Consider the following 24,081-nt stretch of genomic DNA (forward strand, 5'->3'; position numbering starts at 1 on the left):
GAGCCAGAGGAGCAGCCGTTATTCTTGTTAATGTGTTTGTATAACTGACAAGCAGATGAAGCTGGGTTTATTTTTATTTCCTAGGTTCACCATTTTGATATCCCCATTAGAAACGAAACACGTTTTATTTCTCCCAGGGGGCCCAATCTTAGAGTCCAGGGGGAGATTAGTCTGAGTAAGGAGTGTATCATTTCATCCACCTCTGTGGGTGGAAGGGACAATATTCCAGCACATCTCTGGGTCCAGAATGAGTGCTTCCCCCACTTCATTGTTCCTCTCTGCCTCATAAAATACCCTCTGTGGTTGTTCCACAGGGCTTTGGTTTTGCACTGAGGGTGGGGGATGTTGTGGTGAGGGAGGGCAGGGGAATGGCCACATTCTGCCGCTTCCCATTCCCCTTCCCCAGTCCCATAGGACCTTTATCATTAAATAACAATACTTGGCATTTCATGAGTAAGTTAATGTTGGCCCCTGTTGGACTCAACTTACCTGCTGTCCCTCTCAAAGCTTCAAAACCTCCCTTGATGGCTAGTAAAGTGGGATGCAAAGGCAGCAAGGCTCCTGCAGGGAATGGGAGGAGCCAGAGAAGAGCTAGATGAAGTGGGTGGTAGGGAGGGGGACACCAGGCCCCTGTGAAGATGGCCCTGCACCAATGGATCCTCCAAAATCTGCATGGATCTTGATGGATCTACAGGCTTGGTGGACCAAGCCCCTTGGTCATTCTGCTGGAAGACAAACCACATGCTTCCCACAGAATGATCTGGCTGAAATTCTGCAAAGAGACTCTCCCAGAGTTTCACATCCCCTATATGGTAGTAGTGTGTATAAAGGGTGACAGGGCCCTTTGACAGAAGTTCAGGATTGGGTCCAGCTAGATTTGTTCATTTAGGGTGCATTGGACAGGAGTAGAAGCTCATTGACATGAGATGCACAAAACAACGCCTACATATTTACAATAAAAATTAGTTCTGTAGTACCTCAATGAGCTGGTAAATTATCCGTTCCAGATACCTGTTGAGTAACATACACACTCTGGACCAAATTTTGCCCCTATTCATTCTCTGTGCAGCTCTACTTTGTGGTGGATTTTAATCATAGAGTGGGTGGTGGGTTGTTGAGATTGTTCAGGCTCAGCCCACTGAAGGCTTTAAAGATAAAGACTCAGACCTTACATTTAATCTGATATTTAATGAGGATCCAGTGTCTCCCATCGTTGACTGGAATCTGAGAAGAGCTAGAAGGCTGAAGAAGCTATGAGACATTATATGGTTCATTCAGTTATTCATGTATGAAATCCCTGGGGGAAGCTTGTGGATTTGTCTCAATCACTTAAAAAGTTCTTGCTTTATTAAACTACAAGTAAAGAAGCTTTTTAATCAATCAGTTCCGTTATAGTAATTTCCTTTTTTTTTTTTTGCTTGTTTTCCTTTTTAAATCAGCAGGTCCGGATAACTTGTATCCAAGAGTTTTAAAGGAGCTGGATGAGCAGCTCACTGGACCATTATTGTTGAACTGACTGTTTAAAAAGTCTTGGAACACTGCAAACATTCTAGAAGATTGGAAAAAAGTTAATGTGCCAATATTTATAAAGGGGTAAATGGGATGACCTGGGAAATTATAGGCCTGTTGGTCTGACATCAATCCTGCGCCCGGGGGTGGGCAAGATAATGGAGTGGCTGATATAGGACTCAATTAATAAAGAATTAAAGAAGGGTAATAAAATCAATGCCAGTCAACATGGGTTTACAGAAATAGATCCTGCAAACTAACATGTGTGTGTGTCTGTGTGTGTGTGTAATTACAAGTTTTTTGATAAAATAATAGTGTTTATATAATATACTTAGAGTTCTGTAAAGGATTTGACTTGGTATCACATGACATTTTAATTAAAAGTCTAGAATGATACAAAATATGGCACACATTAAATGGATTAAAAACTGGCTTTCTGATAGGTCTTAAAATCTGATTGTAAATAGGGAATCATCACTGAGTGACTGTGTTTCTAGTGGAGTCTCACAGGGCCCTACACTATTTAACATTTTTATCAATTACCTGGAAGAAAACATAAAATCCACAATGATAAAGTTTGCAGATGACACAAAAATTGGGGGAGTAGTAAATAGTGAAGAGGACACAGTGATTTGGATTGCTTGATAAGTGGGTACAAGCAAACAATATGTGTTTTAATACGGCTAACAAAGATTGTAGGCTATACTTATACAGTAAGGGACTCTATCCTGGGAGGCAGTGACTCTGAAAAAGCTTTGGGAGTCATGGTGAATAATCAGCTGAACATGAGCTCCTAGTGCAACATTGTTGCCAAAAGGCTAATGCAATCCTTGGATACATAACCAGGGGTGATGGGGTGTACCAACCCTGCACTGGGCCAACAGGGATGGACCAATTACTGTGGTCCAAGGAGGCCATGCCCCCTTTCCTCTGCTGCGCATGTTCCAGATGGAAGAGCCAGATAAAAGGAGGCAGCCCTGCTCAGTCGGGGCTGGCTGTGGAGGAGGAAGGATGTGTACTGCAGGCTTCTCCAGCGGTGCCGGTGATGCTCCAAGTCACAGAGCCCGTGGACCCGGACTATTCTGCGGACGACTTGCCAACAGCAGAGACTGACAGGGACACCAGGCCACTGCCAGCCGAGGAGATGCCTGGGACGCAGTTTGTGGTAGGAAGTGACCCAGGGGATGTAGTAGAAGCTGATGCCTAAACCCTTAGTGGGGAAGTCCTTCATAGGGCCCTGGTTTGGAACCCAGTGGAGTGGGAGGGGCCGGGTTCCTCTACCACACCCCACGAGCCATTAGGCATGGCTGCTGTTTGCCCTCAGTCCCAGCCCGGAGGTTCAGGGACCATAGACTATTTGTTCTGCCCCATCCAGGGGCTACAGACTGATTGCTGTTCTTCTCTGCCCAAGGGGCCGATTCCCCAGTTGCCACTGTCTGCCCCAGTCAGGAAGCTTAGGGGCTTTAGACTGTTTGTTTGTTCTGCCCCACCCAGGGGCGACAGACTGATTGTTGTTCTGCCTTGCCCAGAGGGCCAGAACTCCAATTGCTACTGTCTGCCCCAGCCAGGAGGCTTAGGGGCTATAGACTGTTTGTTAATTGCTACTGTCTGCACCAGTCAGGTAGCTTAGGGCCCATAGACTGTTTGCCTAGTCCCACTCGGGGGCTACAAGCAGATCATTGTCCTGCCCTTCCCAGAGGGCCAGAACTCCAATTGTTGTTGTCGGTCCCAGCCCGGAGGCTCAGAGGCTATGGACTGTTTGTTTACGTGGCCCTTCCAGGGGTCTGGAGCCCACCTTGCTGCAATTACCTGATCTAACAGGGAATCCCGACGACTGGGAGATGCAGGGTACCAACCCCACACTGGGCCAATGTGGGCGGCCCGGCTTGACAAACAGGGCCTCCGTCACAAGGGAAATCTCAAGTTGTCACAGCTGGGTTGTGTGCAGCCAGACCTCGTAGTCAGAGCCAGAGTCCTCAGTCACAAGACACGAGTCAGGTTACTAGGAGGTTAGAAGCAGGAGACAAACTGGAGTTCGGAATCATGAGCCAGAAGTCATATTGGTTCAGGAAGCACATAGTCTAGAACGGGGTGGAGCAGACTTGTTCAGACAGCTTCCTGTTCCTGGTGCTGGCTTAAGTAGGACCATAGGGCCAACTAGCTGCTCTGGAACTCCATCAGTAGGACTCCAGGGGTGGAGCCTCAAACTGGGGCTGAGCTTCATGGGCTCCAGGTAAGCGAGTGTCAGCAGACTGCCAGATAGATATTGGAGCATGGCTGCTCCTATAAACAGTGCAGCCACACATTCAAGACCTGTGGGTCATGACACAAGGAGGAGTGAAGAAGGTTATTTTATCTGTGTATTTGGCACTGGTATGACTACTGTTGTGATACTCTGTCCAGCTGTGGTGTCCGCAATTCAAGGAGGATGTTGATAAATTGAAGAGGTCTCAGAGAAAAGCCACAAGAATGATTAAAGGACTGGAAATTATTCCTTATAGTAATATACTCAAAGAGCTCAATCTATTTAGCTTAACAAAGAGAAGGTTAAGACATGACTTGATTACAGTCTATAAGTGCCTACCTTGGGAATAAATATTTAATAATGATAATGGGCTCCTCAATCTAGCAGAGAAAGGAATATTGTGATCCAATGGGTGGAATTTGAAGCTAGACAAAGTCAGAATGGAAATAAGGTGTATATTATTAACAATGGGGGCAATTAACCATTCTCCATCACTGGCAGTTTTTAAATCAAGATTGAATGTTGTCCTAAAAGATCTGCTCTTGGAATTATTTTGGAGAAGTTCTGCGGCCTGTGTTATACAGGGCGTCAGACGAGATGATCACAATGGTGCCTTCTGGCCTTTTATTCTGTTTGTACAATATCAACCACATTGGTGTCCTGGGGGCCCCATGACAAGGGATCCTAGGCCCTATCCCAATACACATAAAGTATCATTATCAGTCTCTCATCATCCTTTCTATAGCAAAACTTTCGGTCTTCATCCTTCCTCAATGGGGTTACTTTCCTAAGTCACTTGCCGACCAAAAGCTCAAGGAAAATTGTCATGTGCTATTTTGCTTCCTAAAATGGCACCGATGTGATTGTTAAGTGTCATTTTGTACAGGGAGCTGAGGAGGGAAGCTTGTGTGATTGGATGGCTGGAAAAAAATGACACTATGGCTGAAGGATTTACCCATGCATATAATAAATAGTGACTCTGGAGTGAAAATAAAAATTGAGTCAAAAATAAAATGTAAACCTAACATCATTCTATTCTGTCTCTTATAATGTGTCATCACTGTAGTATCCGAGCACCTTGTAGGAATGCTAAGTGCAGCTTCTATTTGGTTTTGTTGATAGAATGGACTAAATTCCAGCCAGAGGCTGGGTCGGCTGCTCACATGCAGGAAAAGCTGCAGCTCAAAGGAAAACGTGGTGAAATTGTTCTATCCCCAATGCTGGCTGCTCTTCAGAGAGGGAGGGGACACTTGGTCCCCAGTGATCACAGACATGGGGGAGGGAGGGCATATTCCACCATAAGGCATAGGGGACAGAGTACATTAGTCTGCATATTTGAGTATGTGAGCCCTATAAGCAGGCAATGGAAACTCTGGTCTCTGTCCCAATCCCTGCAGATAACTCCTTCTCTGAGAAGGATGGTGTCACAGTTATGGGACAGGCTGTACTTCTCACCGCTTCTATTTGTTCTTTCTGAGTGCACCCCCCTCTGGTCTCTCCTTGTGCCTTTATCTTGCCTAGGATAGAATCCCATGATTCTCCCATTCTTAGACCTCATCCTGTGTATCCGTCATGCTTACCCAAGAGATCCAACTTGGTTTGGTACATGTTCTTCCCTTTGGGAGCTTTTGGCCAGTGGATTACAGTGACCCCAAGCAGCCTTCTTAAAACAAAAGTACTGTTGATGTAAGGGTCTAACTGCACTGAATGAATTCTTCCATGACAGCTAGCTGGGGGCACTTGTTATCAACTTTGGCTTGTGTTGGGTTAAAAATTACTTTAGTACTGAATGCAGGGGTACTGAAATGCTGTTACCAATGTTGGTATTATTGTATGAATTCAGGGAAGCAGGACTGTGCTTAACCTGTCCCAAAGGAGGGGGTCACCCTCAGCTGAAAGAACCTCATTAAGCCAGGGGCTCGAATGCCGGAGTCCTGTGAAAGTAAGAGGGGTAGGGATAGGTGTCCCAGCCAGGAGGTATGGGCCCTCCCCCAGGATCCTCCCTGGACTGGTTTAACCTGTTCTTCCGCTTCTGTTCAAAGAAAGAGCTAAATAGGCTTCATTAGGAGACTCTTTGTTATTTTAAATGCTCAATCAGAACTGAAATCAGTTGTGGTAGGACTGTGTTTCTGCCCTGCCTGTTAAGAGCTAAAAATCACTGAGAGCTGAAGTCACTTGAGATGGGGCTGTGTTAGTGCCCAGCCTGCAAAGAGCTGAAATTTACTAAGAGACTGATGTGCAGTCATAGCAGAGAGGCAGGTGGCAGCAGGTGACTGACAGTTGGCTGGTGAACGAGTGGCTGGTGAGGCAGAGAGGCACGGCGATCGGGCAGCAGGCTGGCTGGCGGAGAGGCACGGTGAGAAGGTGACCGGAGGGAGTGGCCGGCGAGAGCGGCGAGCAGGCGGCCGACAGGGACGGCCAACGACCAGCAGGACAGCTGGCAGAGAGGGGCGCTGAGCGAGTGCCCAAGCAGTGGAGTGAGTAAGATGCCTCTTTACCCTCTCCCCACCACCCAGGGTGGGAGGTGAACTCTGCAGATACACCTCTGAACTCTGGGTCTGCACTGACCAAGGACAGTAACTGTGAGTGGGGTGCAGAGAAGGGTCGGGCACGTGAAAGGGACTTTTGCTGGACTTAAGAACCTGAGGGGAAAAGGACACGGCCCAACTTACTTGGGTTTGGGTCTTTTGCTCATGGTTTATTTTTATGAACCCTATTTGCGGTGTTTTCACAAATTAATGCTGAGTTATTTCCCTCCTTTTATTAAAAATTTATTTTCTATACTCAGACTCTGTGCTTGCAAGTGGGGAAGTATTGCCTCTCAGAGGCACCCAGGGGTGGTGTGTAATTTTCCCAGGTTACTGGGTGGGGGCTAGAGCCGGTTCTGTGTTGTATCAATGGAAAGGAACCCCTAGATATTGAACCTGGTCATGATTGCTGCTGGGTCCACCTGGCAAAAGGGTTACATTTATTTAACCATAGGAACATTGCACAATATAAGCCAAAAAGGATTTTAAATCAACAAAAAGTCTACACATATGTCTGTCTTACCTAGGGTCTCACCATCCTCCTGATGAGGACCCCACAGGTCTATCTTCCCCCAAACGCACACACTGCAGGATCTGGGGTCTTAGCTCAAAACCCTGTGTCCCCCCCGTGATGGAGGGAGTGTGTCTCTTTAAACCCTCCTGCGATTCACAGGGTCTGAGTCATTCCTGAGGAAACCTGTCTGACAGGCCCAGCAGAGACCTGGGCCCAGGTATCAAAGTGAATGGCACTTGCATTGTCTCTCAAGGGTTTGCTGAGGTATAGATCATCTCCCACCTTCCCGAGTGCATTTCCTGACAATCTTGCTATTGATTCATGCAATATATGCATACCGAAAACATCACAATAACTTGGTCAAGATACAGTATTCATAAATCACACAGGCGGCTCCAAATAGCTCACAGAAGGTTATTGCCAGCCAAAATACAGGAGCATGTTAACCTGGATTTTCCAGTGGAAAAAAATGGTTACTAACTCTTTGTAACTGTTGTTCTTCAAGATTTGTTGAACATGTTCATTCCATTCTTGATGTGTGTCCCCTGCACACAGTTGTCAGAAATTCTTCCCTCAGTGGTACTTGTCAGGACAGCTTGAGTGCCCTCTGCTACCTTGCACCACTACGTGCGGTATAAAGGGCCCATTTGCCCCTCAGTTCCTTCTTGCTGGACAATTCCAATGTAAGTAAGAGGATGGATTGTGGAACGGACATGTGAAACACTTCTCAAAGACCAACATGGTTACAAAAGGTTAAGAACTGTTTATTCTTCTTTGAGTGATTGCATATGTGAATTCCACTCTCGGTGAGTCACAAATGGTAAAGCAGAAGAAGCGATCAGAGTTTATGTACATATAGACTGGAGTACAACTTGTCCAAATGTAGCATTGTCTCTGGAGTACTGAGTAATGGCATAATGGGATGCAAAGGTGTGAACTAAAGACCAGTCTGTTACTCTACAAATCTCCTGGAGAGGAACTCAATGAGGCCACTTGCGATCTTATGGAACATGCCTCACTGCTTGTCCAGGAACTGTCTTTCAGATCATAACAAACATGAATCCAGGAAGTTATCCAAGACCAAATTATTTACAAAGAAACCAGGAAACCCTTCATTCCATCTGCTATGGTTACAAATAGTTGGGCTGACAAACAAAACTATTAAACCTGTCTATGTAGAATGCCTATGTCCTTCTAACATCTAAGATGTGCAGATGTTGCTCCTGTCTATTGGTCTGTAGTGTTGGGTAAAATGTAGTTAAGTTAATTGACTTGTTAATATGAAAAGTACATACCACTTTAGAGAGGAATCTTGGATGAGAATGCAAGTACACTTTATCCTTAGAAAAGATTGTATATAGTGGTTTGGGGTCAGAGAATGCAGTTTGGCCACCATCCCAGCCAAAGTGATAGGTAACAGGAGAGCCACCTTCAGAGATAGGTCCACTAGGGAGCATGTTGTTAGAGGCTCAAATGGGGGCCCCATGAGCTTTGACAAAACTAGGTTCAAGCCCCAGGGCTGGATAGGTTTCCTTATTTGAGGGTACAACCGTTCCAGACCCTTCACAAATCTGATTGTCATATCACTAGAGAATATAGAACAGTAACCCATATGAGAATAGGAAATGTGATATTGCTGCCAGGTGGACCTTGATAGAAGAAATTGCTAAACCTTGCCATTTTAGGTGCAATAGATAGTCCAGGATATGCTGGATAAGAAGACTGCATTGGTGAGACACTCGACTGACAAGACCAAATGGAAAAATGCCTCCATTTTGACATGTATGCAGCTCTGGTGGAGAGCTGTCTACTATTTTACAAGACATGGCAAACTTGCTCCAAGCAAGACTCCTCCCTAGGATTTAGCCATGGAACCTCCAGGCCATTAAATGAAAGGCCCGCAGCTTCGGTTGAAGCAATCATGACCTTGGGAAATCAATTTCACTCCCATTGCACCTTGACTTGGAGCCTCCACTGACAGATCCAGTAGAGTGGAGAACCATTGCTGTTGCGGTCACACTGGTGCTATTAATATAACTGAGGCCTGGTCCCTCTTGATCTTTAGCAGCATTCTGTGTAGGAATGGGATTAAGGGAAAAGCATAGTATAGCTTGTTTGTCAGGATAACAGGAAAGTGTCTGTGATTGAACTGGGACTGTGGCCTTGTAGAGATAAAATTATAGGTATTTCCTGTCTGGCCTTGGTTGCCAAAAGGTCTATCTGGGGAGTCTCCCACTGATGGAAAATGTATCTGACTACATTCAGGAGGAGAGACCACTGGTATATGACCTGCTTAAGCAGCCCGCCAGTTTATTCCGCACTCCTGGAAGGCAAGAGGCTTTGAGACTGATTGAACTGGCAATACAAAAATTCCATAGGTGAATTGCTTCCTGACAAAAGCAGAGAAGAGCGAGTCCCGCCCTGCCTGCTGAGGCAAAACATCTCCACACTGTCGTCTGTGAGAACAAACAGGCTTTTCTCCTTGACATGAGGTGGCAAGGCCTGACAGGTGAGGTGGACAGCCCTTAACTCCCTGATGTTGATATGAAGAGAGAAATCCCTTGAGGACCACAAACCTTGAGTTCAGAGGGGGCCCAGTTGAACTCCCCTCCTGCACCAATCCCATGGCAGACTTGTCCATCACCAATGTCAGGAAAGGCTGAGGATGGACGAAGGGAACACACCCCAAAAATTGAGTGGTTCTGTCCACCAATCTCATGAAGTCAGAGCCCATGAGGGCACCGTGTTCAGACAGTGATGAGTTGGCAAATAAACGGAGGCCAGCCAACTTTGAAGAGGCCTGAGGCGCAGCCTGGCATGCTGGACTATATACATGCACAAGACAATATGCCTGAGGAGCCTTGTACAATTTTGAGCTGCTGTGATTGGGTGAACCTTGAGATCTGGCACAAAAGATGGAATTGTTTAGAATCTTGTGTCTGGAAGGAAAGCTTTGGCCTGAGTAGAGTCCAGCACTGATCCTATAAACTCTATCTGCTGAAGTGGACAAAGGGCATACTTATCTGAGCTGATCAGTAGACCTAGAGCTTTGAAGGTTGACTGGTTGAATTGAACACTGGAGAGAACCTGAGCTAGGGACCTGCCCTTGACTAGCCAGTCATCCAGGTAAGAGTAGACCTGTACTCCTAGTCTCCTCAGGAAAGCCGCTACCATAGACATACATTCTGTGAAAACCCAAGGAGTTGCCTACAGGCCAAAAGGCAGCTTGGTGAACTGGTAATGAGAGTGCTTTACTATGAACCTGAGAAACTTTCCGTGACTGTGATAAATTGCCACATGAAAGGAGACATCTCTTAAATCAAGGGCAGCATACCAGTCTCCAGGGAGGGAACAATATAAGACAGGGTGACCATGCAAAATTTTATCTTTTTGAGATATTTGTTGAGCTGACACAGGTCTAAAGAGACCTCCCTTTGCTTTTGGGATTAGGAAATAACAAGAATAGAACCCCTTCTCTCTGTGACACTGCAGAATTTCCTCTATGGCTCCTACCTGAGGAGGGACTGAACCTCCTGGATTAGGAGCTCCTTGTGAGAGTGGCCCCAGAAAAGGGATGGAATCAAATTGGAGGGTATATCCCACTTCCACGGTGTCCTGTCAAAATGTCCATTTAGCACCCCTGGCTGTGTAGATGGAGCAGGCATTGATGCAGAGACCGGAGGAGGAGGTGCTCTATGTCTATAACCCCTACTCTTCTTTCTCTGCAGTTTCTGCTGCAGGGGCAGAGTAAAGGTGGGTTTGCTGTGGGCGAAGTGCTTTCTGGATGGGGCTGAACTGTACAACGCCAAAGACTTTAAAGTTGCCCACAAGTCCTTCAAGCCATGGAGCTTAGACAGTTTGCTCTGAGAACAGTGAAGAGCCATTGAAGGGCAGATCATGTAAAGTTTGTTAGACCTCTTATGGAAGCCCTGAGCATTGCAGTCAAGGGCTCCTGTGCGTGGCCTCTGCATAAGCCATGAACTTAACCATCAAGTCTACCGCATCCAGTGCACCCTGCAGCTAAGGTCTTGCTACAGATTTCCCCTCATCAGTTAATGACGGGAACTTCTGCCTACCCTTCTGTGGCAGCATGTCTCTAAGCTTTAAAATGGAGTCCTACATATCAAAATTATACTGACCCAAAATCACTTATTGGTTGGCAATCCTGCATTTCCACCCCTTACTAGAATAAACTTTTCTACCAAATAGCTCTAGGTTATTTTGCGTGTTTCAATTTAGGGGACTCCCCTTGTTGCCCTTGTCATTCCCTTTCATTGGCTGCTGACACCACCAGAGAGCCCAGGGACAGGGGTGATCAGAATATAAGTATTCAAACCCGTGGGACGGACCACAATATTTACATTTGGCCCTTCTTGAGAAAGGGGGAAGGGACAAAGGGGTCTACCAGAGAGCCTTAATGAGGTCCATAATTGCCGCATTAATAGGTAAGGCCATTCTTGAAGGACCTGCTGTAGCCAAAATGTCAACAAGGCCGTGTGAGGATTCTTTAACTTGCTCCACCTGAATCCCCCCAGCTAAAGGCCACCAAGAGCTGCTAAGTAGGATGGCCTTATAGTCATCTGGAGGAGGCTAAATGCTGGAGGAGACTCCCTCATCAGGAGAGGAAGAAGAAGAGGTCAGCACAGGCTGAGGCTACTTCTTCCTCCTCCAATAGCTGTCCAGAAGGGTCTTCCTGAACTGCTTCTTGCTGCTCAGTACCAGTGCAGGTACCGGGCTCAGGAACAGATGGTGCATGGTGAGTAGGCGTTCCACATCTCTCCAAGGACACAGAACTAGAACATGTGTATGACTTAGAAACTGGGGGGAAATCCCGCAGGTTCCAAGAAGGCCACTGGAAGAGGTGGTGAGCCCCACTGACCCCCTGGTCACCCACCCGATGGTACTCTTGCTGAAGGTTCCCTAGCAGAGTAGTAGTGCTTTGGTGGAGAGTAGCAAGCGTGGCTATGAGGCTGGGAAACAGAAACCAATCTCCTATTCAGAAGAGGATGACTCTGCCTCTACTGACAAAGGAGGGGCTGCTCTCGACAGTGCCAGAGCCCAGTGTCAAGTCGGAGAAGGACACAGCACAGCCAGCATTGGAAGCTTCCCCTTTGACACTACTAACAGACAGACACTACTGCAGTTTGAGGCCCTGGAGGTTGCCAGAGCACTAAGTGCTGCACTGATGCTGCTGTCCGCTGGTACTGAGAGTGTGGTCTCCTGGCCTGCTGGAGATAGATACAGAGATGCTCAGCAGATCGCTCACTGATGCAAACACTTCCAGCATGGCGCTGCAGATGTAAAAGGTGCTCCCTTGATAGTACCTGCCTCGGTGCCAGAGTCAAAGGTGCCAGAGAAGAGGAGAGCTTATGTTTCGGCTGCACTCTACTTTAATCTCCAGGCCTAGAAAACTTTGGTGCCAGCGCCCTTCCTCTCTCAGTGGTCTGCTTAGAGGTCTTATGCCTCTTCTTAGGTACTGGGGACGATGAGCTGTGTTGGGAATCAAGCAACATAAGAGGTGCACTCCTAAGTGATGCTGACCGACTGGACTCTGACACAGATCTCAGGGCCACCTCCATGAGTAAAAACTTTAGTCTGGCTTCTCTGTCTTTCTTTGTCCAAGGCTTAAAGTCTTTGCAGGTCTGACAATCCTGAATTTGAACTTCCCCTAAACCTTTCAAGCAGCTTGAGTGTGAGTCCCTCATGGGCATTGGCCTAGCACAAGAGAGATAGGGCTTGAAGCCTGGTGATCAAGGCATCCCTCAGTACTGAGTAATGAAAAACACCCCAAACTGGGGAGCAAAAAGGAAAACATACTTAGTTCATACTGTAAATAGTGTATTAACACTACATATGTAGCACACTAGTAGGGGAGGGATAGCTCAGTGGTTTGAGCATTGGCCTCCTAAACCTAGGATTGTGAGTTCAATCCTTGAGGGGGCCACTTAGGGATCTGGGGCAAAAATCAGTACTTGGTCCTGCTAGTGAAGGCAGGGGGCTGGACTTGATAACCTTTCAGGGTCCCTTCCAGCTCTATGAGATAGGTATATCTCCATATATTATCTACAGTTAATTTACAATAAACATGCTGAGAGAGCACTTGCTAAGTCAAGCAATTCAAATGACTGTCATAGGCAGTAAAAAGGAATTGAGGGGGTTCAGGCTCCTTTATACTGGTCTGCAGGGCACACAGCAGCAGAAAACACTTGAGCCACTCCTATGGTACCTATGAGGGAAAAATTTCCAATGACTGTGCAGGGGGTACACATACACCAAGAGTGGAATGGCCATGTGCAGTCACTGGAAGAACTTGAACTGCCTGTCTAGAGTAGGAGGGACAAAAATAAACAATTTTAGGCTCATTTGTGCATTTGCATATAAATCTGAAAATAAGTATCAGCCTCCATACCTACAAACAGAGCTGCAATGGGGAGATCCAGTGAGTAAATCAGAAAACTGTCATTATGTGCACCATGCAGGTCAATGAAGTTCAGGTTCCAGAGTATGACGTGTGTTAAAATATGATTCGTCACTGTGGAGTAAGGCAGAGTACACCATTTGCTAAATTTTGTCTTTATGAAAGAACCTCATTGGTAATCAGTAAACAGTGGGTAAAATCTACTCTGCTCTGATAACTGTTATAACTTTCAATGAACAATTAATAAAAATGAGCTAACTTCAGCACCGATTGGCCATTTTTAATGACTAATATTTGCAAAGATGACTAAGTTGAGAATTCTGTGTGTAGCCAATTTGCCTGCAGGCACATTTTTGTTGGATTATTTTTATTTTTTTAATACACCCCCTTCAAAGGCATTAAGATTCTCAGTGCAATTGCACAGATGTCAGTGGTCAGACAGTGAGAGAAGGCTCCCAATACCTGTGCCCTGCTCCAATTCACACCACAGAGAGCAGCCTGTCACACTTAAACTGGAACTGTTTCTGACAGATGTGGAGATATACTTTAGCACTGAGAGCACTTGAGACCTTCTGCACTTATTTCAGGCTTGATAAACCATCAAGAAAACCTGCAGATTATCTCATTAAATAGCTTCTACCAGAAGCAAATCTTACCAGACTTTTCTAGCTGAAAACACTTCGAGAAACCTCATTGCTGCCTCCCTCAGCTTTCTCATAAGCCAGCTGTACGTTTACATTTCAAGTCACTTATAAAAAATTTAAATCTTGTATTTTTTATTTGCAGGGTGACTCTCAGCCAGTTAACCAGCCACGATGGCATTCTGTGTGCAAGTGTTGATACATTTGATTGTCTTTGAATCTGAACATTGCATATTTATCATAACCCACACACATTCTTTGCATATCTTTTTCTGGACTGTTATGCTTTCACAAGATGTGCTTGTGTCTTGGAAATTAGAATCTTAGAAGGCACAGAGTTGAGAAGCAGTTTGAGATTGTGGAGTAAGTTGGCTGGACCCTTCTGCTAACATGGTCAGCAGTGAAATAGGAGAGAGTGCAGAAAACGCCCACAAAAATTATTTGAGGATTGGAGAAACTGAAAGCTCAATTTATTTATCAAAAAGTAGGCTGATTTGATTACAGTATCTTCACAGAGAGAATACAGAGTATTAAAGGGCTTTTTAGTTTAGTTGAGAATGAACCAGTTACTGGAAGCTGAAGCTAGACAAATTCAAACTAGAAAATAAGGCACAATCTTTTAACAGTGAGTGGTTAACCATTGGAACAAGTTTCCAAGCAAAGTGGATTCTCCATTTCTTGCTATCTTCAAATAAAGACTGGATGACATGCTTTAGTCCAGCGGTTCTCAAACTGTGAGTTGGGACCTCAAAGTGGGTCATGACCGTGTTTTAATGGGGTTGCCAGTGCTGGCGTTAACTTGCTGGGGCTTGGGGCCGAAGCCCAAGCCCCCATCACCTGGGGCCAAAATCCAAGGGCTTCAGCCCTGGGCAGTGGGCCTGAAGCCCTTGGGCTTCAGCTCTGGCCCCCTGCCCAGGGAAGCAGGGCTCAGGCTTAGACTCCCCACCCCCACAGTAGACTTAGGCTTCACCCTCCACACCCCAGCCCCTCATTTTGGGATCATGTAGTAATTTTTGATGGCAGAAGGGGTCTCCATGCAATGAAGTTTGAGAATCCCTGCTTTAGTCAAATACAATTTATTCACTCAGGCTAACTGAGTGAATTGTGTGCATGTATTGTAGAGGTTGGCTAGCTAATATAATCTGTTATACAAGAGTCATTTCAGAGAGATCTCGTTTTCTTTGGAGGAGCAAAATATTGATACCAAGGTCAAGTTTGATTTTTGGATATGCATGTACATCTTCAGTTGAAGTCAATGGGAGCGGCATGTACATATGAAGAGGGCTGTACAGTTGTCTTACCACAGTGAAGGGTTAAGTTTGAAATAAGTAAAAGCATTGATATGAGGCAGGCTAATTTTAGAGTTGGTTTTGGGAATCTAACCACTATACTGTAAATGATAATCAGCTGTCTTATATTGCTTACCACCATTGGACTTTGGAAATAAAATATTTCAGTGGTAGAATAAAGTTTCCACAACAAATGTCAAAAGCCAGTAGTATCATAGCTCCATTCTATAGGATCCAGCCCCAGACAATGCCACTCATTTTCACTGGAAGCCACTACTTGATGATTGACTTCTTAGTGGATGTCCCAAAGAGCACATCTGACATGGTCAGTAGCATGAACTTCAGAAGCAGTTGTCATATTCAACTGAGAAACAGACTAAGAGGGACAGAATACAAGGCACAAAAAATTGGCAATGGACCCTAAATGATCAAGGATAAGCAAAATGCAATAGACTGGATTGCAACACATGCCCTAAAGGCAGCCATTGAGGGACACCTGCAGAACTACTCCAAGACAAAATCCTGCTCCTGACCAGAAGCAGACAAGTAGGAGGAACATGGAAAGCAAAAGGTGACCTCAAGTGTGTAAGAATGTAAGATGTGATGAAAGAATTACTATTATAAATCTATTGATCTATTTTGTTTATAAAGGCCTTCATTCAATTGGTTTAATTCATTCTTCGCTTTGGAATTCTCCAGATCCCTGAACCCAACCTAGGAGATGGAGACAAAACCAATACGTACATACAGTATTTATTTTTAGTCAGTCTGCACTCCACCGAAGTGTTCATTTCTTAGGCTGGTAATGGTTAATAGCAATTATTTGTTCTACTCTGTTCTGCAACCTCATTTATCACATGGCAAGTAGTTCACATGCCACTGAGGTGAATGGAGGGGAGAATTCATAGCTTGGCAACTGCACTACACTGAAACATCTTTGCAATGGGGATAGCATAGGTTGTATCAGAAGAAAGTGAAAATAATGCTGGCGTGTGTTAACAGCCTATCCCATTACATCTCTGCATCTCTCAGATGATCTCATGTAGTTAATGAGCTGAAAGACACGATAAATCTCCCGACTGTGAAAGTGAAGGACGTTGGAACAAGCAGCATTTGCTCATTCCACTTGCTGGACATTGTCCCCTGTGGTTGACAGTCAAAACATTGAATATGGTTCCATCCATTGCCTCGGGACTATTTACTGCCATTAAGACTCTATCCAGGCTGTGTTTGTGCCTGAAGCCAAGTTTTCAAGCATATAGGTTGCTAATTGAGGATTATGAAGTTCGGTTGTCATTATGTGAAAGTTACTAGAGACCCTCCCTTAACAGAGCAGCCTTTATGTCAACCAGCGGCCATTAGGGGGAAGCAGACACTTCAAGTACACAGTAGCCTGAACTTTTCAACTGTTTTCCCTTCAAGGCATTAAGGTAGTTGGAACTGGTCCCAAGCCGGTTTTCACTGACCAGATAGCAAAAGCACGGGTCTGACTACCACCAATGAAGTGTTAACACTGTAAGGACCTTTGTCTGAATGTGTATAAAGGATCTGTAAAATGTGTATAAGACAGAGTTTTTGTACCAAGGTGCAAAGCTCTCCTTTCTTCTGCAGAATAAAGCAACTCTTCCTTATCCCTGTCTGGCTGTTATTGGCTCTCAGCTAGGTGGACCCGATATTTCGGTAATTACTTTCTCAGTGATTTTGCCTATAATGGAAGTCTGGTGCCAGCATTTAGAGGTTTTCTGGGGGACTACATTTTTCAGAAAGGCTCTCCGAAGGAAAGTTTGATGATTTGTTAGCTGTGGACATTCAATTTCACCAGGGAAGGTGGCATGGATTCCACTTCCTGTTTGCTAGGAAACTTCTCTGCTTCCTTCCAGAAATAGTCTAGCTGCAGTGGTCCATGCTTTCTGATCAGCAACCGGTGGCTCAAATACTCCCAAACCCTGCTAGATTTTCATCTTGTGTAGTACAGACCATCACCGCTGATAGAATTGTGGCTTCTGGCTATGCAATAGTGCAAGATGCAGAAGAATAAGTTATACTGTAAACTCAAGAATGCTGCTCTCGAAGATTAAATTGTTCAGGTACAGAGTGAAGTCCCTCCATTGCACAGCTAATTACAGAAATGAAGTAAATGAGATGCATGGAGCTACACTGTTCTCTACAGGCTCTGATCCAAGCATTCAGATCTGCCAGGGGCATTCATACTACCTTGATAATGCCAGAATATTCACATTCAGAAGCAATTTTTGAAGCAAAGTAAGTTGCAGTTCTAAAAATAGGAGTATGAATTTGTTTTTGGGGTAGGGAGGAATGAGAACTGAGACAAAATGCATTTTACAGACAGCCTCCTTGTTTAATTTCCTAATTCTGGAATATACACAGGCAGCCATTCTTAGCATGAGCACTTAAATGAGAGAGAAATACAGCGATTTAAACAGGGGCAGGCAAACTTTTTGGCCTGCAGGCTGCACTGGGTTTCTGAAATTGTATGGAGGACCAGTTAGGGAGGCTGTGCCTCACCAAACAGCCAGGTGTGGCTCACCCCCTATCCGCCCCCACCCCCCTGCTTCTTGCTCCCAGACCCCCCGCCTCCTTCCTGACTGCCCCATCCAACCATCCCTTCTCCCTGACCGCCCCTAACTGCCCCTGCCGCCCCATCCAACCCTCTTCTCCTTCCTGACTGCCCCCCAGAACCTGTCCTATCTAACCACCCCTTCTCCTTGGCCACCCCATCCAACCCCATCTCTCCTTCCTGACTGCCCCCCCGGGACCCCTGCTCCCATTCAACCCCCGTTCCCCACCCTCTGACCACCCTGACCCCTATCCACACCCCTGCCCCCTGACCACCACCCCAAACTCCCCTGCCCTCTATCCAACCCCTCCCGCTCCCTGCCCCCTTACCACGCTGCCTGGAGCACGGGTGGCTGGTGGCACAGCTGCAGCACGACAGGCAGCCGCGCAGCACAGAGCACCAGGTCAGGCTGGGCTCTGCAGCTGCGCTGCCCCAGCTCGTGCTCCGCCGCCTAGAGCATTGCGCCGGCAGCGCAGTGAGCTGAAGCTGTGGGGAGGGGGAATAGCAGGGGAGGAGCCAGGGGCTAGCCTCCAGGGCCAGGAGCTCTGGGGCCAGACAGGACGGTCCCACAGCCCGTAGTTTGCCCACCTCTGATTTAAAGTGTTCCTTGCTAATGGCAAAAAGTATTTACATGTTGGAGGGAGTTTTTAAGAATCTTTTTAAAGAATTAACTTCTCCTCCTAATACCAAAATAAGCAACATGTCACTGAAAGGTATTCAAACAGGATATAGCACCAGTACATAACAGCTTATAACAATTTTTATTAGAAAAGTTATACATACAGCATCACCTATTTTCAAGAATATCAACCTTGAAAAGCAACAAAAAACAGACTAACAAAATGTGTAACAAGAAACTAATGACCTTTCTATAATTAAACACTCAAGTTATCTACAATGTCTTTTTACAAAGGGGAAAATCATGGTTTTACAGGCACATTATGTTGAAAATAAAGCTGCAGTAACTATTTTATACAATTTACTTTTTCAACAATTATTAAAACACGGTCATTATGTAGTCTCAAATCTTTAAAACATTCACATAATTTTACACTTGAGTATACACTGAAATTTCAGAGTCCCAAAAGAGAATCATTTCACAAAAGTGCCAACATTAAAACCAGAACTTTCAGTGTGAACAATTTTGCCCTAAAAAAGTTAAGACGTGTTTCCATAATCAACATATTCACATAATTTCTGATACTATCTGGTCCTAACAGTAAAGCTTTTATTCTTTATAGTAAAACCCAATAGGACTTATTTTGCAAAGCTGTTAAAATGTTCTGAACAGAGGAGTGTGCATTATTGGAAAATCAATACTAAAACTATAAATATATCCGAAGAGCCATTAATACACTTTACACAGCAACATTTGCTTTAAGTAAACTATGTCTGCTTGTACTATATATTTAGTTTGCTGCCCTTTCAGTACAGGTTGTGTCTTGATTTAATTCAATATTTTACATATGCAATCTGTTCAATTTCTCTTATGCTCATCTTCATAGGCCTGCTTAATGTCAGAAAATATACAATCCAGAAGTCTGTTCTTTAAAAAAGTTTGGGGTTTATGTACAGCTCGATCAAACCTAAAGCGTATTGATATTTTAAATTTTAAATGAAAATACTAGAATTATTTGCTGCCTATTAACAGTAGCTAGCCATTATCAGTAGTGGACCGCAATGAGGTGATAAATGAAAAGGAATGTTTTGTCTAAGATGTTTTATACATGCTCTGTCCTCCTGCATAAGTAGGATCAGTTATAGGAAGTGCTTTCCATAGACATCTGTTTTCCTTTAGCATCAAGGGCTACAAAATCCTACTGCAAAAATGACAAAGCAAAGTTCACATGCCAGGCACTACCATTCACATTGGCAGCTGCAAGAGACCCATGGTACCCAGGAAGAAAATAGACCCAGAAATCTAGGGAAGGAAAAATTCATTACTATGAGAAGCAGACAGAACATATTAGACAAGTTTGGCAAAGTTTTTAATCAGACAATATGTTGGCCTTTCAGGTTTACTTGTGTAGGTTAAAAATATCATTACTGAATTAAGCTAGTCAAATTATAGTAAGACATTTCCATTGTCACTCAACATTACATGCACCAATATTGCACACATCTGCTCTGAATAAAACAATCTTTATCTGGGTCCTTGAATTGCTTGTCTTGTTTTTGCAGTTGGAACTCAAGCCATCCACCCCAGCAGTGTCACTAAAAATGAAAGTGGTAAATTTAAAATACAAGAACCAAAACCAAAAGAAAACCAAGGACTTTGTACAGACAATTAAAATCTAAATTTTCTCCAATGGTCTTGTGGGCCCTACACATGGGGCAATACATATGCACTAGTGAAATTAACACTAGCTATGATGTATCTAACCATTCAAATAATATGGAATCTGGGACCAGGTGTTGCAATGATGTCGCTGTAGGGCTCTTCTTGTGTCAGCTCTATAGCTTGCTGCTTTTTGAGTACCAAGAAACTGTAGAATTTTGCTGCCGCTTGTTTTCTGTTTGTATTTCTGCACAGCTCAAGCAAACTGATAGATTCTGCTCCAGTCTTAGCAAGAGCCCTCTGGAAAAAAAAAAAACACACACAAAAGTTGGTTGATACCATAAACAAATCCCCCAAAATTCTACATACCCAATCATGATCAACACTGATTAGTACCGAAGTCATATATTGCAAAAGCTCAAAGCGTTTTGGCAGCTGTGGGTCTGGTGTCAAGGTACTCATCAATAATGGGTGCAGGATGTTTTAATCAGCAGGGAGGGGCAGCTGTATTCAGGATTTGAGGTTCCACTTAATGTCATCCACAGCTGCTGGGGCAGGTGACTATTACTTCTCCTTGTAGCTCAGTGGTTTGAGCCTTGGCATGCTAAACCCAGGGTTGTACGTTCAATCCTTGAGGGGGCCATTTAGGAATCTGGGGCAAAAGTCTGTCTGGGGATTGGGTCCTGCTTTGAGCAGGGGGTTGGACTAGATGACTTCCTGAGGTCCCTATAATTCTAATGCATGTACCAGCTTTAAATGTCTCCTTCCTCTGCCTGGGAGACTGTCACATTGCAAAATCCAACAGATCCCACAGGAAACAGTGCCTGCCATTCATTTTAGGGGGAGGCTTAGCTCAGTGGTTTGAACATTGGCCTGCTAAACCCAGGGTTGTGAGTTCATCCTTGAGGGGGCCACTTAGGGATCTGGGGCAAAATCAATACTTGGTCCTGCTAGTGAAGGCAGGGGGCTGGACTTGATGACCTTTCAGGGTCCCTTTCAGTTCTATGAGATGGGGATATCTCCATATTATAATTATTCTCCCCCAATTCAGGGTACACTGGCTCTCAAAGTAATCCCCATTTGAGCAGGGAGCACACCTGTGATAGATGCGCCACTAGTTCTGCCAGAAAGAACAATTAGAGACAGATATAACAATACATGTGAGATCAAGTAACTTCAATCCCTTGGTAGAATCCCAAGCCACTTAAAGCCATATGCTTGCCTGTGATTCGGTAAGTATTCGGGAGCCTGGATTTTTGGATGCTCAACTTGAGATTTTTTTTTTTTTTTTTTTTTTTTTTTTAAAAGGGGCTTGATTTTCCAACAGTGGGTACTTTTGAAAAAAAATCTGACACCTATTCAGTGAGAGCATCCCAAAATCACTTTTTTTTTCAAAATTGCTAGAGTTCGGGAGAATTGAGATTCTCCTAGCCAACAATACTTTTGTAATGACAGACCAAAGAGACAGCTTCTGAAGAACATAAATTACAGTTAGTAGATGTACAAGTACAGAATGGTCTGCCTTACATCTATTGGATGGGAAAAGATCCATGGATAGTCAAACCAAAACAGAAGTATCCACAAAGGGGTTTGCATGAGTTTAACTAAATTAATTTTATTCCTTTAGTTAAACTGATTCAATTTATAACAGATAAGCCCTAAGGTGGAACTCTGGCATTGTATTCAGAAGGAAGTTAGGATGCTTCTGAACACCAGCTTCATCTGTGAAGAATTTAGTCAAGACAGATCACTGACGTTCAATTTGCAGAATGAGAAATCAGTGATATCAACTAAAACTTCCATGTATGAAGTGAGCTCACAGGTTCAATGTGACACCAAAAAGGAGCTTTTATCAGCAGCTAAAGCCACATTAATATTGCACAGGACAGGCAGGCTTTTAAATAGGGTATTATAAATGCTCCAATCCCCTCTCCCTCAAACAAATATTGAGAAAGTGGGTAATTTCTACAGACACTGAAGATAAAAGAGCTGTCAAATAAACTGAGGGAAAAAGGAATCCAGACTGACAGGTCAAGGCGATCAAGTAATGTGTGCAGGGAGCCTTTTTTGTATCAGATTGCAACAAATTTTCTGCTCAAATTTGTGCAATCTTATGCCCAAATGCAAACTAGTGCTCATGTCAAGCAGCTAAGGTTCAGACAACTGATCAGAATTTTTTCCACCCCCGCAAGAATTATGCCTACAAAGAGATGGCTTCTAGACTGAGATGTAGCAAGGTGATTTGATTCTGGGAGTTCAGTTCAAACTTATTTACTGACCTCCCCAACAACATTGAGAATCATATTTATTTCAACCAGGTGGGCTGAGAATGTGTGCTTCTCATGAACTTTCTCATAGAGATTTTGCTATGAGAAAGTCATATGTGAATTTCTTCCATAGCTTTTAAGAGACTCTCCAGTGCAGTCTTTTCCTGGTGCTGTGTGTGGAACCAGTATTTTGTTGTTCAGAGACAGGAACAGAACTCTTATGTCCTACTCAAGATCAATCTGATCCATGTGCTCCAGATTCAGGTAGAATTCATACAAATTCACTGTCAGTTAAGTGTAACAACAACATCTTGAGATATGGCTTTATTCCACATTTGTAGGGTTTCCTGAGACAGCAGGAATGATTTTGTTTTTCTGTAAAGTGATATAGAATACAGTGACTTGACTCTCTGAACTAAGACCAACTTCAGGGATACAAGTTCTTCGAAAGTTTCCCTCAGACGGTCACAAGCTTCTGCTCAACAGCAGAATGAAGGTCAGGATCTCAGCCATGTGTGTCTGAAGTATGTGATAATGGTAGGAAGTACAGCTGTTTCTAGTATATATGATTGGGTGTGAATCGTCTTTTCAATGCTGAGCTGTGTTCATATGGTTCTTGGCCAATTTCACCGAGTATTGCTTCTCTTTGTGGAAGTGGTCAAGAGTGATTCCATAACTTGAGATATTTGCTAATGAAGGTTAGGCGTTCCGAATGTGGTCTGCAGGCAGCTGAAAGAACTGGAGGTGCCTCGGTTCCATTGCAGGAGCTGGTATGTGTTGCTCAGAAAACAATTAGGAATTAAGAGTTTTTGGAGTTCCTGTCTTTGCTGCAAGCCGAAGTACAGACCCAAAGGTAGGACCTGTCAGTGTTCTACAAGTATCTTGCTCAACTGTCCCTCTATTGCACAATATATGAATACACATGTTTACTTTTAGAGAGTGCTTTCAATGATTTACCTAATCACAACCTACACTTTTTCTATGCTCGTTTCAAAATCAAACCTTTAAAGTATCAGTCAGGTATGTGGTGTCTACTGTCCGCCTAGCTTTTACTTGACCTCTTCATTGGTCAAAACATGCTAAACTGGTTCAAGAAGTAATTTTAAAGGTAAGTGCTATATGTACCTGAAGACCATGAAGCATCTGCTGAGTTCTCTTATTCCATCTTCTTTCTTCTTGATCTTGATCACCCCCCGTACCATCTTCTTCCTGCAACCAACAAAAAAATTCACTTAAAAACACCTGTAGGCTTAGGTTAATATTTACACACAAATTGTGAAATGAAATCCATACTTCTAGAGTTGTTTACAGCACTCCTCAAGCCAATCAAGAATTAGCTGGAAGGTCACGATGGCTTGATTTACAAGGCATGAAGAAGAATGGCAACACATACAAGGAAACTGGATATCCCAGTGGGACTAAAAATAATTGACAAAAGGCTACTTGCCTGCCCTTATTCTATGTTAAAGGTACGTTTACATAGCAATTAAACACCTGAGACTGACCCGTGTCCAGTGATGCGGGCTTTTGCTGCAGAATTGTCATGTAGACGTTCAGATTCTTGGAGTCCCATGAAACAGGCATAGAAGAGTGATTTGCTCAAAGCTACAGAGGAAATCTGTGGCACCATTGAGACTAGAACTTATCTCTCTCAATGCCCATTCCTGCACTTCATCTACAAGAGCATCCCGCCTCTCCTTATGGAGAGTAAGCTCAACTTTTAAAGGAAATGTTCTACATTCCAAAAAGAAGCACTTTCTGAAACACTGAAAATGCTAGGTAAGATTGCAAGCCAAATCCCATCTGCTTTAGTA

The 24,081-nt window shown here is 44.2% G+C and overlaps 1 protein-coding gene across 3 annotated transcripts in view; it reads right to left on the minus strand.

Annotated features, from left to right (window-relative positions):
- Positions 1-18,460: 18,460 nt before the first annotated feature.
- Positions 18,461-24,081, minus strand: part of RAD21 (RAD21 cohesin complex component) — a 35,010-nt gene continuing 29,389 nt past the window's right edge. For 2 of the 3 annotated variants that reach the window (XM_034763504.1, XM_034763505.1), the window contains exons 13-14: positions 23,393-23,476; positions 20,109-20,300 (exon numbers count right to left, since the gene is read on the minus strand). In XM_034763504.1, the coding sequence (XP_034619395.1) occupies positions 20,109-20,300; positions 23,393-23,476 (276 nt within the window). Of the gene's footprint in view, positions 20,301-23,392; positions 23,477-24,081 lie in introns of all 3 variants that reach the window. The other variant, XM_034763506.1, reaches the window with a different exon arrangement.

Source organism: Trachemys scripta, chromosome 2 (assembly GCF_013100865.1).
Source record: "Trachemys scripta elegans isolate TJP31775 chromosome 2, CAS_Tse_1.0, whole genome shotgun sequence".
NCBI lineage: Eukaryota > Metazoa > Chordata > Testudines > Emydidae > Trachemys > Trachemys scripta.